This window comes from Impatiens glandulifera, chromosome 1 (assembly GCF_907164915.1).
Source record: "Impatiens glandulifera chromosome 1, dImpGla2.1, whole genome shotgun sequence".
Lineage (NCBI taxonomy): Eukaryota > Viridiplantae > Streptophyta > Magnoliopsida > Ericales > Balsaminaceae > Impatiens > Impatiens glandulifera.
In genome coordinates, this window is record NC_061862.1 from 80,654,293 (window position 1) to 80,671,115 (window position 16,823).

The following is a 16,823-nucleotide window of genomic DNA, read 5'->3' on the forward strand; positions in this document are numbered from 1 at the left end:
ATCAACATTGTCGTGAAATGTCTTCCACCTTTGTCTTTACGTTTCTTATTTCCGATGTCATTGACATGTAACTTAAACATTGAATGTCTGTTGTCTACACTCATCTCAACTCTTTCACATCGTCACCATATATATCGATAATTATAATTAGCTTTTCATCTTCAACAATCAAATTTGACCACATCCCTCTTTTTTGCCTCCAATTTGTATTTTCAATTGTCCCCTATGTGTGTCGACTTTCCTTTAGTTAGGGCATCACTTTGCACTTTATTTTGACCTATGAAGTCCCTAGTTCAAGGTTGGCTCACAAACATGATCTTCAACCTCCATCTCCATCTGTAAACCTGTTTTTTTAAATATAAATTGGAATATTTTCAATATAAAATGAATAAAAAAAATTAATTCAACCAAAAATTTCAAAATCATGTTAGTCGTGAATCTCTTTCCAATATTTACAAAAATTAAGTTTTAAATGAAATATAATAAACTTAAATATATAAAAATAAAATATATAAATAAATAAAATTACTGACAAAAACAGGAGATTAGGTTTTATATAATTTTTATAAATTTTTAGAAGTTTGTAAACACCTAATTAACACCCACACTAATTTAGAATATATATTTTATTTTAATATATAATAATTATGTTAATTTTTATTTTATTTTATATTAATATATTACATTTATGAAATTAAGTAATTTATAAATATGTAGAGACAGAAATATGGTAATAATTATAAATAAAAAAATGTTGGACGAATTCATTGAAAAAATATGGAAAGACGAACTTAATATTAATTATTGATGGTTGGCTTCCATCACGCCGCCTCCTTCACCTTGGCCGCCGCCCATGACTTCCCTATCCATTTTCAGAATTTAACGAAAAACATAAATTTCAACTATTAAATTGCTTAAATTAATAATTAAAAAATATAATTATAAAATTTAAATAGTCACTATAATAATTCAATAATTAAAACCATAAATAACCTGACTGTTTCTTTTTAAACAATTAAAAAATCCTCAAATAACAACATCAAACAAGGTATTTTTCAAAAATTCAATAGAAACCCTTCACAAATAACCAACATCAAACAAGCCCTAGTAAACTCAGTTAACTTCCACGGAACCGTTCTTCGAGGATGACAAAAACAACTAATTCCATTAATTAATATATAGTATAAAGTTAATAACCAGTAGTTTTTCCTTTTTAAAATGATCAACATTATAATAATATATCAAGACTTGTTGTATCATTTTGAATTGGTATTTGGTATTGATATTGCATGCATGGAATAAAACTAGACTTACATACATGGAATGGACAAACCAAATTTCCACGTGAGTTCATACTGGTTCAATGATGACGACCATTAATATTTTTTGGAAGGATTATTGTTTGGTTTTGGAAATAATAGGATTATTCCAGACAATTTTAGGTTAAGAAACAAAAAAAAAAAATTAGCATTGTTCTTGCATGATGACAATATATATACATAATTAGTTTTATAAATAAATTTTTAATAGTGTTATTTACCTATTAATAATTTTTAATTAATTTAATACTTAATTATAACTATTTTTAATTAAATAGTTAGTGTATAAAAATATTTAATTATATATAACTAATAATAATATATAACTAATATTTTTTTATTTTTTTTATTAATGTAACGTCTATTATTATTTCAAATAAATTCTCTATCTTATGAGTCGGTGCCTAAAAGACCAAATATCACGAGTTCGATTTTCACTTTAACACTTTAAATTAAATTAATGTGAAGGTTATATAGAAGACCGTGTCAGTTTTGTCCATTTAAAAAAACAAATAATTATATAGGGGTTTGGAAATTCTATGAAAGTGGCAAAAAAATTTCAGAGAATTATTCCTATAAATTACCCCATAATTTCATTAGCATAACACCACCTAGCTATCTACCTACATACAGAAGTACTACAATTAATATAATCCCACTTACCAAACTCAGCTAATTGTTCTAAGGAAGATCCAACAGTATGGGGCTTTACCATCTCTCACTAGCATTAGTTGTGACATTCATGGCCATGTCAATGCTTCCTCAACTCTCAACTGCCCAAAACTCCCCCCAAGACTATGTTGAGGCCCACAATGCTGCCCGGGCTCAGGTGGGAGTCGGGCCCATCGCTTGGGATGAAAACGTAGCCGCATTTGCTAGAAGTTACGCCAGCCAGAGAGCTGGGGACTGTAATCTCATGCACTCAGGCGGACCATATGGCGAAAACCTTGCAAAGGGTTTCCCGAACTTCACGGGGAGAGATGCTGTGAATATGTGGATCGAGGAGAAACCCTTCTACGACTATGACTCAAACACATGTGTCGGAGGTGAATGCTTACACTATACTCAGGTTGTGTGGCGTGATTCAGTAAGACTAGGATGTGCTAGGGTTCAATGCAATGACGGTTCGTGGTTCGTCACTTGTAACTATGATCCTCAAGGCAACTTTGTTGGAGAGAGACCTTACTAGAAAACTGAAAGTCACAGTTATTGTCATGACTTTTAATTAATATAAGTATGAATAAACTTTGTTTGTATTTAATTAAAGATGTCGTTTATGCGACCACTTTATTAAAACAAACTCTAGTATGGTATGAAAAAATAAACTATAATTATGCCTAATATTTATTAAATAAATAATGTTTGTAATATTTGTTTTTATGTTTGATTGCTAATAATTAAGTTTTTTTAAATTTTTTTAATTGTTATCATTTAATCATTGTTAGAGTTTGTCTAATTTTGATTTTTGACTCTCTTACTTTTAAAATTTTAATAAATGGTTTTGACCATTTGTAAAAAAAATGGAATGTATGAGGGAATTAAAATAATGGCTAATCGATATTATGCCTTTTTTTTTGTATTTAACTAAGTTTGAAATATTTTTCCTTACATGACCTTATTTGAAATTGTTCCTTATAAAGTTTTTTTTTTTTTAAATTACTTATTTTACATTTAGTTTTGTTTGAACTTTAATCATCTAAAATCATTTAAAATACTATAAAATTGTTAATTTGTGTTGAAAATAGGCACACATTTCTCATTTACATAGTATATTTATTTTTTTGTATTTATAAGTTCAACTGCGGAAAAAAATTTCACTTTCGTGTTCATGTGATTTCTTCAACTCAATTCTCAGACGACAACGCATATAATCTTTTTCATTTTTTTTTATTGAAATTGCTTTTTGTACATTTAGTTTTGTTTGAATTTACATTTTAAACATCTAAAATCATATAAATGTTATAAAACTGTTAATTTAGGTTGAAAATATGCACAAATTCTTCATTGATGTAGTATTTTTTTATTTTTTGTAGGTTCAACTACGGAAAAAAATTTTACTTTTTGTTTTTATGTGATTTTTTTATTATAATACAAAGCTCGCAATATGTCTTGAATTGACCAGTCATACTGGACTTAGACCGAAAAGGTGAATATCCTCTTAATAAGAATAAATTTATAATGAGATTTAATGTAATTTGATTTGAAAATGAAGTGAGTTTGTTAATCGAAATAAATCATAACCCAAATTTCATAAACATAACTTAATTTGAACTTTAGGCGATAGATTATTTTAAATTAATTATCAAGAGGGATTAAATTTCGACCATAAAATAAAAGTTGTTCATACTTGAGTTATTTTTTATTTTGTACGTTTGAAAAGTATCTAATTATTTCTAACAAAAATAAATGCGAAATGGGTAATTTAAAACCAAATAAATTAACAAGGAGCAATTAAAATAAACTATATATAGAAAATATTTCAAAATTAAATTTAGTGTGTATTATACCTTTTACCTTTAAAATAAATATTCTTAATTTTAAAAGGTTAGTTTTTCTTTCTGGATTCCTTCCTATAACAAGTTTTTTATATTTTTTTTTCTGGTTTGTATGACATTTTAATGTTCAATTATTTTTTTTTTATAAAAATCTAATAGCTCTAGCATATTAAATAGTACCAACAACATAAGCTATATATGGTCTCGTGCTAACCATAGCATAAATAAGACTACCTACAACTAACTATAGGAAACATTCTTCATATATTCATTCTCATCATCGTTTGAAGAACTATATTTGGAGCTTAATTTAAAATGAGTCGCTAAAGGTGTACCGATACTTCTAGAATTCTCTATATTGAATTTTGTAACACTTTTTCAATATATTTTTTTCTAAATCTTCAACATGTTTACGGGTGCTCCGTACGACTTTCAAGCGAGTTCAATCGGATAGTATTCTATTTGAATTTTAAGAACTACTTTAGCTCCTTTTGAGATAGTCAAGGAAACGATTGACCTTCCATTATCCTTATTTGTTTTCTAAATCCTCATTTCACTCTTAGTGTTCTTTTTTTATTCATCATTCGCTATAGAAATCAAAAGGTCTACCACATATATCAATGTGATCATAATCAATTGTTTAAAAGTATTTGATTATTTTCAATGCCCCTAATTTCGATGTCAGGTTTTGAGGTTTGACATGATCAATGTTAGATTTTTACCTAAGCTAAAAGTATCGATGAATGCCATTGACCCGCATATGTAAGCTTTCTACCTAAGCTAATAGTCTTGAATGAATGACGTTGACCCGCCTGGGTTAACTTTCTACCTAAGCTAAAATTCTTGAATGAATGACGTTGACCCGACCGTGTTAATTTTTTACCTAAGCTAAAAGTCTTAAATGAATGGTGTTGACCCACCTAAGTTAACTTTTTACCTAAGCTAAAAGTTATGAAGAGGGGTGTTGACCTGACTAGGTTACTTTCTACATAAGCTAAAAGTCTCGAAAGAGTTGATGTGACCAGGTTGTGGTTAATTTTTACATAAGCTAAAATTTTATCATTTTAAACATCATTTTTATTTTGATAAAAATTCCCTTAATGTTAAATAGGGGTTTTGTATATTTTATTTTATTATAATTAGAACCGAAACCATGAAAGGCTGCCTACATATTCTCATAAAATGAGAAATCATGTCCAACGTAGTTCTAGTTACAAAAAAGTTGAAATTGAAATTGTCCTTGTTATTGTGCACTTAGTGCTAACATAGAAAGTTTTATTTTTGGACATTATTATGACTAAACCCATGATAGATTGTCTACGTATTCTCATAAAATGTAAAATCAGATCCAATGTAGATCTGGTTACAAATGAAATAAATTTGTTTGGTTTCTAATTTTATTGGAGACCGAACCTCGTGAGAAACTGCCTACGCACTCTCATAATATAAGAAAATATAGTCCAACGTAGTTAATTTTACAAAAAAGAAGTCAAATCAACATTGTCGTGAAATGTCTTTCACCTTTGTCCTTACGTTTCTTATTTCCAATGTCATTGATATATAATTTAAACATTGATTGTCTGTTGTCTACACTCAGCTTAACTCTTTGAAATTGTCACCATATATACAAAAAATTATAATTAGCTTTTCATCTTCAACAATCAAACTTGACGAATTTTTTTTCCGTCTTTTAGATCTTCCCACGCCTTAATTAGATTCACTATATGAGTTGGTAGGGGGTTCATCTTAACTTTTAGGGCTTGGATGATCTTTTCATCGATAATTTTCTAAATTATGTCTCTTAGTGAAAGACAATAATTAGTCATGTGCCCTTTAGTCTGATGGTATTCACACCACTCACTTGAAAACCTTCTCAATTATTTAGTCCTATTGGGATATAGGGTGAGGACCTAAATTATGTTCTTTTTCTTTAAAATTACAAGAGCTTCGATAGTGTAATTCTCAAATTGTAGAACTTTCTAGATGGCTTGGGTGCAAACGAGGTAGCTCATTTAGACAATGTGGGGTAAGTTGGTTGGTGGCTAGTGGATGATCTTTGAGGGCGCCTTGGCCTAGACTTCATGATTTATGATGTTTCAACATCCCATGCATTGGAGATGTAGTTTAATTCTACCTTAGTCTTTTTCTAATTATAACAAAGATTGTCTTGGTATGACGACTTGCCTTCGATGGCTTCTTTCTTAAGTGCGTTGTGGTATCTCATTCCCAAAGTGATCAAGTCCTCCATCAAAATGTAGTTTTTCACCGTCATGACTTTGGTATACGCTACATTCATATTAATGTAGATCATATTAATTTGAGTTTTTTCGTTCGACCACCGATTAGTGAAGCCACAACTTTCCACCTATAATCATATGATTCATAGATTTCACATATACCCTACTTAATACTCCTAAGCTTTCTCTCAAGTTTGTCTACCTTCAAGAACATACTGAACCAGCTTATGAAAACATTGATTAGCTATTCAATAGTTTGGTGTTGGGATATGTTTTGGCGTATATACCACTCGGGTGAAAATTCTTCAAGATATTGAGGTAACAATTGTAACACTGTAGGCTCCCCAAGCTACAATGACATGATGTTTGTCAAGTAAATGTTTTTTTTGGGAAACGGTTAAAATCATTTCATTAAAACCCCAAAAGTGGGAGGGTCAGAAATCAAAGCTAGACAAACCCTAACTATATTTAAGGATGACAATCAAAAGACTTTAAAAACTGATTAGTAGCATTCATATATTCTAAAAAAAGAGATTACAAATAGAAGAGACTAATTTCAAACATAATCATCCCAGCCTGAGATTTTCGCATGCCATTTATTTTATTGAGATGCATTCTTCCCCTTCCCTTTCCTCTTTCTCTTCCTCTTCTTCTAACGATAAAAGGAGATTGTATTGAAGAGGATGATGAGTACTGTTGATTCTCATTTTGAATTCTCTCTTTGTACGAGCCCATTCTGATTTGATAGAAATAATTATTTCTGAGAATTTCAGAGCTTTTACCTTTGTTATCTTCAACATGAATTTCTCTATTATTGTCTTCATTAACTTTAACTTTGGCTTCAGACTCTACATCGGTTTTGGAATCTTCTTTATCGACTTTAGAATTCTCTATTTCAGCTTTGAAATTCTCGGTGTTTTCCTCTTGAGTTTCCTCAACAACAACTTGATGTTCATCTTCCATTTTCATCCTAATCCTTTGTATTACAGAAAAATTTATTTTCCTCTTACATTGATTCCCTTTACTTTTTTTCTTTCGTTGCTTTTCTTTTTCTCAGAATTCTTCTTGCTTTCTTCCTCTGTATTTTCCTCATTTTTCTCTTTTTTATCACTATCCTTAACTTCCACAATATGTTCTTCCATTGTTGATTCTTCCGTTTCATTTTCTTGCATTTTTTTTCCTGGGCTTTCATGATTTTCTGTTCTTCCTCAATTGCTTTTGCACATTTAGTACTAACATGTTGGAAAGTATTGTAGAAATCAAACATATTTGGCCTCCATTCATATGAGATTTCCATGACTGTGGGATTTTCATTACTATCAACAACTGTCATGTTCTTTGGCAGTGTACTTTGAGGATGCACTTAAATGCTTATTCTAAAAAAAGTAAGGTGCTTTCCTCCATCTGTAATTGGGTCTATATATAATGGTTTCCCCAATAGACTAGCAAAGTGACTTAAATCTTCTTCATTATACATGTGTGATGGGATGTTCCTAAGTTTGAACCATATTTGATCTGTTTCCTTTGGCTTCTTAGAAGGCTCAATTCTTTAGACCATCTCTCCAACTTCATACAGTTGGATCCAATATAAGTATGCCCAATTTTCAGAATATAATCCAAGTTTGTTCCCTTTTTAAAATTGTAGAAAATAAAGATAATGGATGTTTGCAGAAACCTTCTCCAGTCCCGTTTGCTCTCATTGTTTCATTAGTGATTCCTTAGTATTTGGAAAAGATACACGGTTCTTTCCTATGTAGTTCCAAGCAACAACATTTTCCCATTTTTGACGCATTTCTCCTCCACTTCAGTGGGCAATTTAAATTCAAAAAGAGAGTTGAGAATCTCAACTTTTGTTTTAAACTCACCCAAGTAGATTTGACCTTTGTATGAATGATTTTCTGCTTTCTTTTCTGCATTCTTTTTTCAGACTTCATTTGCCTTCTTTAGTAGGTTCTAATCTTGAAGATAATGTATATTCAATTGGACGATTGTTTGCTGTATTTTCTCTTTGTTGAGCACAATCTTTCATTTCTTTGCATGCATCAGTAGCTTTGTGATTTGATTTTTAAGTCAAAAGAGGTTTGCTCTTTCATTATACCCAACCTTCCATATTTCTTTCATTTTTCCCCTATTTTCCTGCAGCATTTTCTAATGAATTTATATCAGTAATTGGTTCTTTAACTTTGCTTCATTCCTGTTTTTCATAGGTAATTTCTTTAGTAATCTTATCGATTTCCTTTTAAGCTACTTCCCTTAAACCTCCCATCACAAATTCTCTGTCTTCCTTATTCTTATTGTTTTTCTTTCTTCTCATTTTAATGAATAGCAGAACACAAAAACAAAACAGAGCAATAACATAATCGGGTACACTAGAAACCCTAACTGTTACAGAACATGATAAACTAGAAATCCTAACCTTTTAACCAAGCTTTGCAGATGAATAAACGGCCTAGTTATTAGAGTCGATACCATGTCGTTTGTGTCGATCGTGCCAATTCTACCAAGATGAGCATACACTATGAATGACGACCGTACAGATGCGTGAACTACAATACCTTTAAACATTCTATAGTGAGATTCCCTAAATTAATGAAAAAACATAAAGCAAACCAGGAACAACAAATGCAGAATGTAGAAGCCAAACAACAAAAGGTTCCTAGTACAAATGAAACAGTGGTTGAAAAACAAGCAGCAAAACAAAGCAATGTCAAAGGGAAATATGTTCAGAATTTGGGTGAATGAATAAAAGGAAATCAAACTCAAGAAGAGGGAAGTAAGAAAGGAAAGGAAATTGTTGAAGGGCAAGCAAAGAACCTAAGAAACAGAAAATGTTGAGAAGGATAACCCGAAAACAGAACATATCACAATAAAGGCAGGAAACAAAGAACTCGTAGACGAAGGAACTTCCAACTCCTCTTCTAATGAAACAGTTCAGGCCCAAACGCATATGAGAGGAAGGAAAAATCCTAGACCTGGAATTCCATACAAACCAGAAATATGAAGGAAAATTGTAGGGGAAAGGATATGAAGGAATAAGCACGTTGTCAACCTTTTTTCATGAATATAATGACTTGGAATATTAGGGGGCTCAACGATCCCATCAAAAGGAAGGAAGTCAGAAGAATGATTGAAATGCATGAAATCACTATCATGGGTATACTGGAGACAAGAGTAAGACACAATCAAATCGATACTGTCAGTAAAGGTTGTTTCGGTAGCGAATGGTCTTATATTCACAATTCAGATGAGTGTAAAAGAAGAATTTGGGTTGGATGGAATAATAGCTTAGTTGAGGTCAAAAAGTTATTCGACAGTAAGCATGTCATCATGGTGGAGATTGTTAGTAGGAAAAGAAAGGCGAAATTCTATTTTGCTGCTATCTATGGAAGCAATGTAGCAGGAGAAAGAAAACAGTTATGGAGAGAGCTCAAGAGTAAAGTTAATAATGATGAGCCTTGGATCTTAATGGACGATTTCAATGTCACCAAATTCATCCAAGAAAGAGAGCCAGAAATGGGGATCACGCTAGACATGCTGGACTTTAATGAATGCATCAAAGACATCAACTGTATCGAACCTTATAGTTCAGGTAATCTATTGTCAAGTAAATGTTCATATAAATTGTCGGATCCTTATTCCCAACAGTTAAAAAGATAAGTAAAGAAGAACTTGTTGTAGATTGAGAATTTATTTAAGTGTTATTACAATTACAAGAATATGAATTTATACAAAAATAAGGGAAACTAAAAGGTTAGAATGTGTAAAGGTTTTAAAATACACTTAGTAGATGGAATATAAAAACCAAGAGACTAAGTGGGTTTCTCTTTAATGGGAGAGTCTTTAATACCTTCCCTCAAACGAAACGGGGAGGCACACACCGTGAGTTTGTTACGCAATAAAGCAAATCGGTTTGACGTAAGTCCTTTGGTGAGGATGTCGGCAATTTGATCATCAGTAGGTATGTATCGGATGTAAAGAGCTTTTTGAGCAACACGTTCGCGAACGAAGTGAAAATCAATCTCTATATGTTTCGTACGAGCATGAAAAACTGGATTGGCCGACAGAAATGCAGCACCAATGTTGTCACACCATAGAGTGGGAGGTTGAAGTGGGGAGATGCAAAGTTCACGTAGCAAGGATTGGAGCCAGATGAGTTCAGTAGTGGCATGAGCTAGAGCTCGATACTCAGACTCGGTACTAGATCGAGCAACAACTTGTTGTTTCTTTGAATTCCAAGAGATAAGATTGTCACCAAGAAATATGCAGTAGCCAGTTCTGGAGCGACGATCGTCCGGACAACCAGCCCAGTCGGAGTCAGAAAAGGCAGATATATCGAGAGAAGATGATGGACGAATGAGAAGTCCATGATGAGGAGTATGACGAAGGTAGCGGAGTATTCTTTTTACTGCAGACCAATGAGTGGTGGGAGGAGACTGCATTAATTGGCATGCACGATTGACAGCAAATGCTAGTTCAGGTCGAGTATGCGTCAAATATTGGAGAGCACCAACAATGCTGCGATACAAAAATGGTTCAGGAAGAGTATCACCATCATGGCGAGATAAAGATGACCCAGAAGAGATTGGAGTATTAAGAGGTTTTGAGTCACTCATATTAGCTCGGGTAAGAATGTCATTGATATATTTTGATTGAGAGAGAAAAATTCCGGAGGTAGATCGATGAGCTTCAATCCCAAGAAAATAGTGTAGTGGACCTAAATCTTTAAGAGGGAAAATGTGGTTAAGTTGAGAGATGATTGAGGAGATGTGAGAGGAAGAGTTACTAGTGAATATAATAACATCCACGTAGACAAGAAATAACGATGTAATTTGTGGAGAGTGGTACATGAATAAAGAAGAATCATTTTTGGATTCTTGAAAACCAATGGAAAGAAGAGCAGATTTCAAGGTAGTATACCATTCACGGGGAGCTTATTTGAGTCCATAGAGTGCTTTGTGATGTTTGCACACATGATTAGGATAATCAGGATGAGTGAACCCATGCGGTTGAGACATAAAAACTTCCTCGTGTGGAGTTCCATGTAGAAAGGCATTACTAACATCGAGTTGATGAATAGGCCATTGCCGAGTGACGGCAAGTGAGAGGATGGTTCGGATGGTAGTATGTTTGACAACTGGGCTGAATGTTTTAAGATAGTCAATGCCTTCTTGTTGATGAAATCCCTTTGCAACTAAACGAGCCTTATGACGTTCAATGGAACCATCGGCTCTTTGTTTGATTTTGAAAACCCATTTGCAACCCACGATATTCTGCGAGGATCGAGGAACAAGAGACCACGTCTTGTTTTGAATTAGAGCATTAAACTCATTTGCCATGGCAGAACGCCATTGAGTATCTTTATTGGCGGTGGAGAAACATGTGGGTGGAGAGGTGGAGATGGTGGCAATGTTAGCATTGTGAAGGGCACGAGTTTTAGCACGTGTGATCATATGATGAGAGGAACATTCAGGAGCATGTATAGCGGTGGTAAGTCCACGTGTGGGAGTAGGAGGGTTGATTGAAGATGAGTTGGTTAATGATGATGGTTGATAGGAGTTTGATGTTGGCGAGTTGATTGGTGAAGATGGATGGTTGGAGTTTGATGATGATGATGATGAGTGTTCGGATGTTGGAGAAGATGGTACTACAGGGATTTGTGATGTTAAAATTGGGGAGATTGGTGGTGATGAACGTGGCAGAAAAGGAAAGTGCGATATTGGAGAGACTGCTGGTGTAGAAAGATTGGTAGATTTTGATAATGTACTTTTAAATGGAAATGTTTGTTCATCAAAAGTGACGTGACGAGAGATATATATTCTACCGGAAGGAATGTGGTGACAACGATAGCCTTTGTGATTTAGACTATATCCAAGAAAAATACATTTTAGAGTTCGAAAATCAATTTTGTGAGAGTTGTATGATCGAGTGAGCGGAAAACAAGAACATCCAAAAGTTTTAAGGAATAGATAATTAGGAGGACGATTAAAAAGAATTTCAAAGGGGGATTGACGAGGTTTACCATTTGAAGGAAGACGATTAATGAGATATTTACTTGTCAGAAACGCATCATCCCAATAAGATAGGGGCATAGAAGCATGAGCAAGAAGAGTGAGGCTCATTTCTATAAGGTGGCGAATCTTGCGTTCAGCAACACCATTTTGTTCACTTGTATGAGGGCATGATAGACGGTGTTGGATGCCATGAGTTTCAAGATAAGATTTCAGACTCCTATATTCGCCTCCCCAATCGGATTGTAGAGTTTTGATAGATGTGTTGAATTGATTTTCAACAAGTGTCTTAAATTTAATAAAAGTTGGCAAGACATCAGATTTTCTATAGATAGGATATAGCCAAGTAAAGCGGCTGTAGTCATTGATAAAATGTACAAAATATCGAAAACCGTTAGTAAAGAAAAGAGGAGCAAGACTCCAAACGTCAGAATGTATTAATTCTAATGGAGACTTACAACGAGATTGAGAAATAGGAAAAGGAATTTTGTGTGCTTTTCCATATTGACAAGATTCACAAAAACTTAATTTCTTGTTGCCAATAATAGGTAAATGAAAAGAAGACATAATAAAAGTTTATGTTGATAATGAAGGGTGTCCAAGACGATGATGCCAAGAGTTGGCAGATGAACGAGTTCCAATAAGAGCTTGATGAGTGGACGGAGGGTTGACGATTGAGTTTAGGCAATATAACCCATTTTTAAGTGTGCCGCGAAGGAGTTCCCTCTTCGTGACCTGATCCTTGACAATACAATAATTTGGATGAAATTCAAAAAAGATATTATTATCGACAGAAAATTTGGAAACACTTAGAAGATTTTTGGTTATTAATGGGACATGCAATATATTACGTAGATGAAGGTTTTTATTGAAACATGGAATGAATGATTGCCCAATATTAGAAATAGGAAGAGAGTTATCGTCTCCCATTTTAACAGTTTCTGTACCATTATATGGAGTTGAGATACTAAGATTGTCAAGGTTCGTCGTAAGATGGTCAGTAGCACCAGAGTCGGGATACCAAGCCGAGTCATAAACAGAAGAAGGTGTAGCCATCATAGCAGAGTGTGTCGTTGAATTTTGATTCTGACGACGTCGGCAAGTTTCAATCGAATGACCTGTAAAGTTGCAAATATTACAAAACAGACCCGATCGACAAACATTAGCCGCATGACCAAAACGACCACACAATTGACATTGTATTTTATTTTTATTGGGCCCACGAGGCCCACGACCCAAAATAGAAGGCCCATTAGTAGAAGGACCCCCTAACCCGATAGTAGAAGCCCGATCGGAGTGTGAAAATTTAGATGAACTATAAGGCCAATTTATTTGATATCCATTAGAATTCTGGGAGCTAAATTTATTGACAGTTTTATTTTCTGCACTATAATCACTCGGAGAGGAGACCGAACGTCGCGATCGTTGGAAGTGGGATGGTTTTGAAATCCCTCTCGATCCAAATGCAAGATTAGCAGTTGGAGAGTTAGAGTGGAGTGATTCAAGACGATTCTCATGTGTAAGAAGCATTCCTTGGAGGTCTTCGATGGCAATGGGGTCAGTGCGAGTGGTTACCGCTACAGTGAGAGATTCGTATTCAGGATCGAGTCCTCCCAAAGCATAAAGGATGAAATCTTGTTGAGATATGTTTTTCCCAGCACCAGCGAGACTATCGATGATTGATTTTATTTTCTGTAAATATTCGGCCATCGGGAGTGAGCCCTTCTTTACCGTCTGAAGTTGAAGACGAAGCTGCATTAGACGAAATTGAGATTGAGAGGCAAATGTGCGTTCTAAAGCAGACCAAAGGGCTTTAGATGTAGTGCATGATTCACCAACCACTTGGGCTAGGATGGATTCTGAAAGGGTGGAGAGAAGTCATGAAAGGATTCTCTGATCTTGCTCCTCTCAGATGGTAAAAGTAGGATTTGGAGTGAGGACACTAGATCCGTCAGCAACATCGACTTGGAGAAAAGCTTCAGGGGCAGAATTAGTTCCAGTAACAAATGGATAGAGACCATAACCTTTAAGGGTATGTAAGATTTGAGATTTCCAAATAAGAAAGTTTTTGTGGTCGAGTTTAATGGATGTGAGATTGTGGAAGAGATGAGTGGTTGAAGCGGAAGAAGATGAAGAAGAGGTCATGGATACAGAGGTTTGTTAAAACCGAATAATGGCTCTGATACCAAGTTAAAAAGATAAGTAAAGAAGAACTTGATGTAGATTAAGAATTTATTTTTGTGTGTTATTACAATTACAAGAATATGAATTTATACAAAAATAAGGGAAACTAAAAGGTTAGAATGCGTAAAGGTTTTAAAATGCACTTAGTAGATGGAATATGAAAACCAAGAGACTAAGTGGGTTTCTCTTTAATGGCAGAGTCTTTAATACCAACATACTTGGTCAGATGTGGTAATTTCAGTCCATGAGGGATCACATCCCTCTTTTTTTCCTCCAATTTTTATTTTCAATTGTCCCATATGTGTGTCGACTTTCCTTTAGTTAGGGCATCACTTTGCGCTTTCATTTTGATTGTCCCTAGTTCAAGGTTGGTTCACACAACCTCCATCTGTAAACCCGTTTTTTTAAGTTTAAATTGGAGTATTTTCAATATAAAGTGAATAAAAAAATTAATTCAACCAAAATTTTCAAAATCATGTTAGCCTTGAATCTCTACCCTAATGTTTACAAAATTAAGTTGTAAATAAAATATAATAAAATTAAATATCTAAAAATTAAAATTTATAAATAAAGAAAATTACGGACAAAATAGAAGATTAGGTTTTATATAATTTTTATAAAATTTTAGAAAATTTTGAACACCTAATTAACCCACACTAATTTAGAATTTATATATTTTATTTTAATAAATTTAATTTCTCTTATAATGTATTTTATTTTAATATATTATATTTGTGAAATTAAGTAATTTAAAAATATGTAGAGACATAAATTTGGTAATAATAATAAATAAATAAATGTTGGACGAATTCATTAAAAAAATATGGAAAGACGAACTTAATATTAATTATTGATGGTTGGCTTCCATCACGCCGCCTCCTTCACCTTGGCCGCCGCCCATGACTTCCCTATCCATTTTCAGAATTTAACGAAAAACATAAATTTCAACTATTAAATTACTTAAATTAATAATTAAAAAATATAATTAAAAAATTTAAATAGTCACTATAATAATTCAATAATTAAAAACATAAATAACCTGACTGTTTCATGAAACAAAGTTTCTTTGTAAACAATTAAAAAAATCCTCAAATAACAACATCAAACAAGGTATTTTTCAAAAATTCAATAGAAACCCTTCACAAATAACCAACATCAATCAAACAAGCCCTAGTAAACTCAGTTAACTTCCACGGAACTGTTCGAGGATGACAAATTAAAACAACTAATTCCATTAATTAATATATAGTACAAAGTTAATAACCAGTAGTTTTTCCTTTTTAAAATGATCAACATTATAATAATATATCAAGACTTGTTGTATCATTTTGAATTGGTATTTGGTATTGATATTGCATGCATGGAATAAAACTAGACTTACATACATGGAATGGACAAACCAAATTTCCACGTGAGTTCATACTGATTCAATGATGACGACCATTAATATTTTTTGGAAGGATTATTGTTTGGTTTTGGAAATAATAGGATTATTCCAGACAATTTTAGGTTAAGAAACAAAAAAAAAAAATTAGCATTGTTCTTGCATAATGACAATATATATACATAATTAGTTTTATAAATAAATTTTTAATAGTGTTATTTACCCATTAATAATTTTTAATTAATTTCATACTTAATTATAACTATTTTTAATTAAATAGTTAGTGTATAAAAATATTTAATTATATATAACTAATAATAATATATAACTAATATTTTTTAATTTTATTTTATTAATGTAACGTCTATTATTATTTCAAATAAATTCTCCATCTTATGAGTCGGTGCCTAAAAGACCAAATATCACGAGTTCGATTTTCACTTTAACGCTTTAAATTAAACTAATGTGAAGGTTATATAGAAAACCGGGTCAGTTTTGTCCATTTAAAAAAACAAATAATTATATAGGGGGTTTGGAAATTCTATGAAAGTGGCAAAAAAATTTCAGAGAATTATTCCTATAAATTACCCCATAATTTCATTAGCATAACACCACCTAGCTATCTACCTACATACAGAAGTACTACAATTAATATAATCCCACTTACCAAACTCAGCTAATTGTTCTAAGGAAGATCCAACAGTATGGGGCTTTACCATCTCTCACTAGCATTAGTTGTGACATTCATGGCCATGTCAATGCTTCCTCAACTCTCAACTGCCCAAAACTCCCCCCAAGACTATGTTGAGGCCCACAATGCTGCCCGGGCTCAGGTGGGAGTCGGGCCCATCGCTTGGGATGAAAACGTAGCCGCATTTGCTAGAAGTTACGCCAGCCAGAGAGCTGGGGACTGTAATCTCATGCACTCAGGTGGACCATATGGCGAAAACCTTGCACAGGGTTTCCCGAACTTCACGGGGAGAGATGCTGTGAACATGTGGATCGAGGAGAAACCTTTCTACGACTATGACTCAAACACATGTGTCGGAGGTGAATGCTTACACTATACTCAGGTTGTGTGGCGTGATTCAGTAAGACTAGGATGTGCTAGAGTTCAATGTAATGACGGTTGGTGGTTCGTCACTTGTAACTATGATCCTCAAGGCAACTTTGTTGGAGAGAGACCTTACTAGAAA

At 33.2% G+C, this 16,823-nt stretch overlaps 2 protein-coding genes across 2 annotated transcripts; both read left to right on the top strand.

Moving 5' to 3' along the window:
- The first annotated feature begins 1,992 nt into the window (after positions 1–1,992).
- LOC124921811 (basic form of pathogenesis-related protein 1-like) lies at positions 1,993–2,522 on the top strand. Its single transcript, XM_047462511.1, has one exon. It carries the CDS (start codon positions 2,020–2,022, stop codon positions 2,506–2,508), a length of 489 nt encoding a protein of 162 aa, XP_047318467.1. The 5' UTR covers positions 1,993–2,019; the 3' UTR covers positions 2,509–2,522.
- A 13,782-nt stretch (positions 2,523–16,304) lies between these two features.
- Positions 16,305–16,823, top strand: LOC124921812 (basic form of pathogenesis-related protein 1-like). The gene has a single exon (XM_047462512.1). It carries the CDS (start codon positions 16,332–16,334, stop codon positions 16,818–16,820), a length of 489 nt encoding a protein of 162 aa, XP_047318468.1. The 5' UTR covers positions 16,305–16,331; the 3' UTR covers positions 16,821–16,823.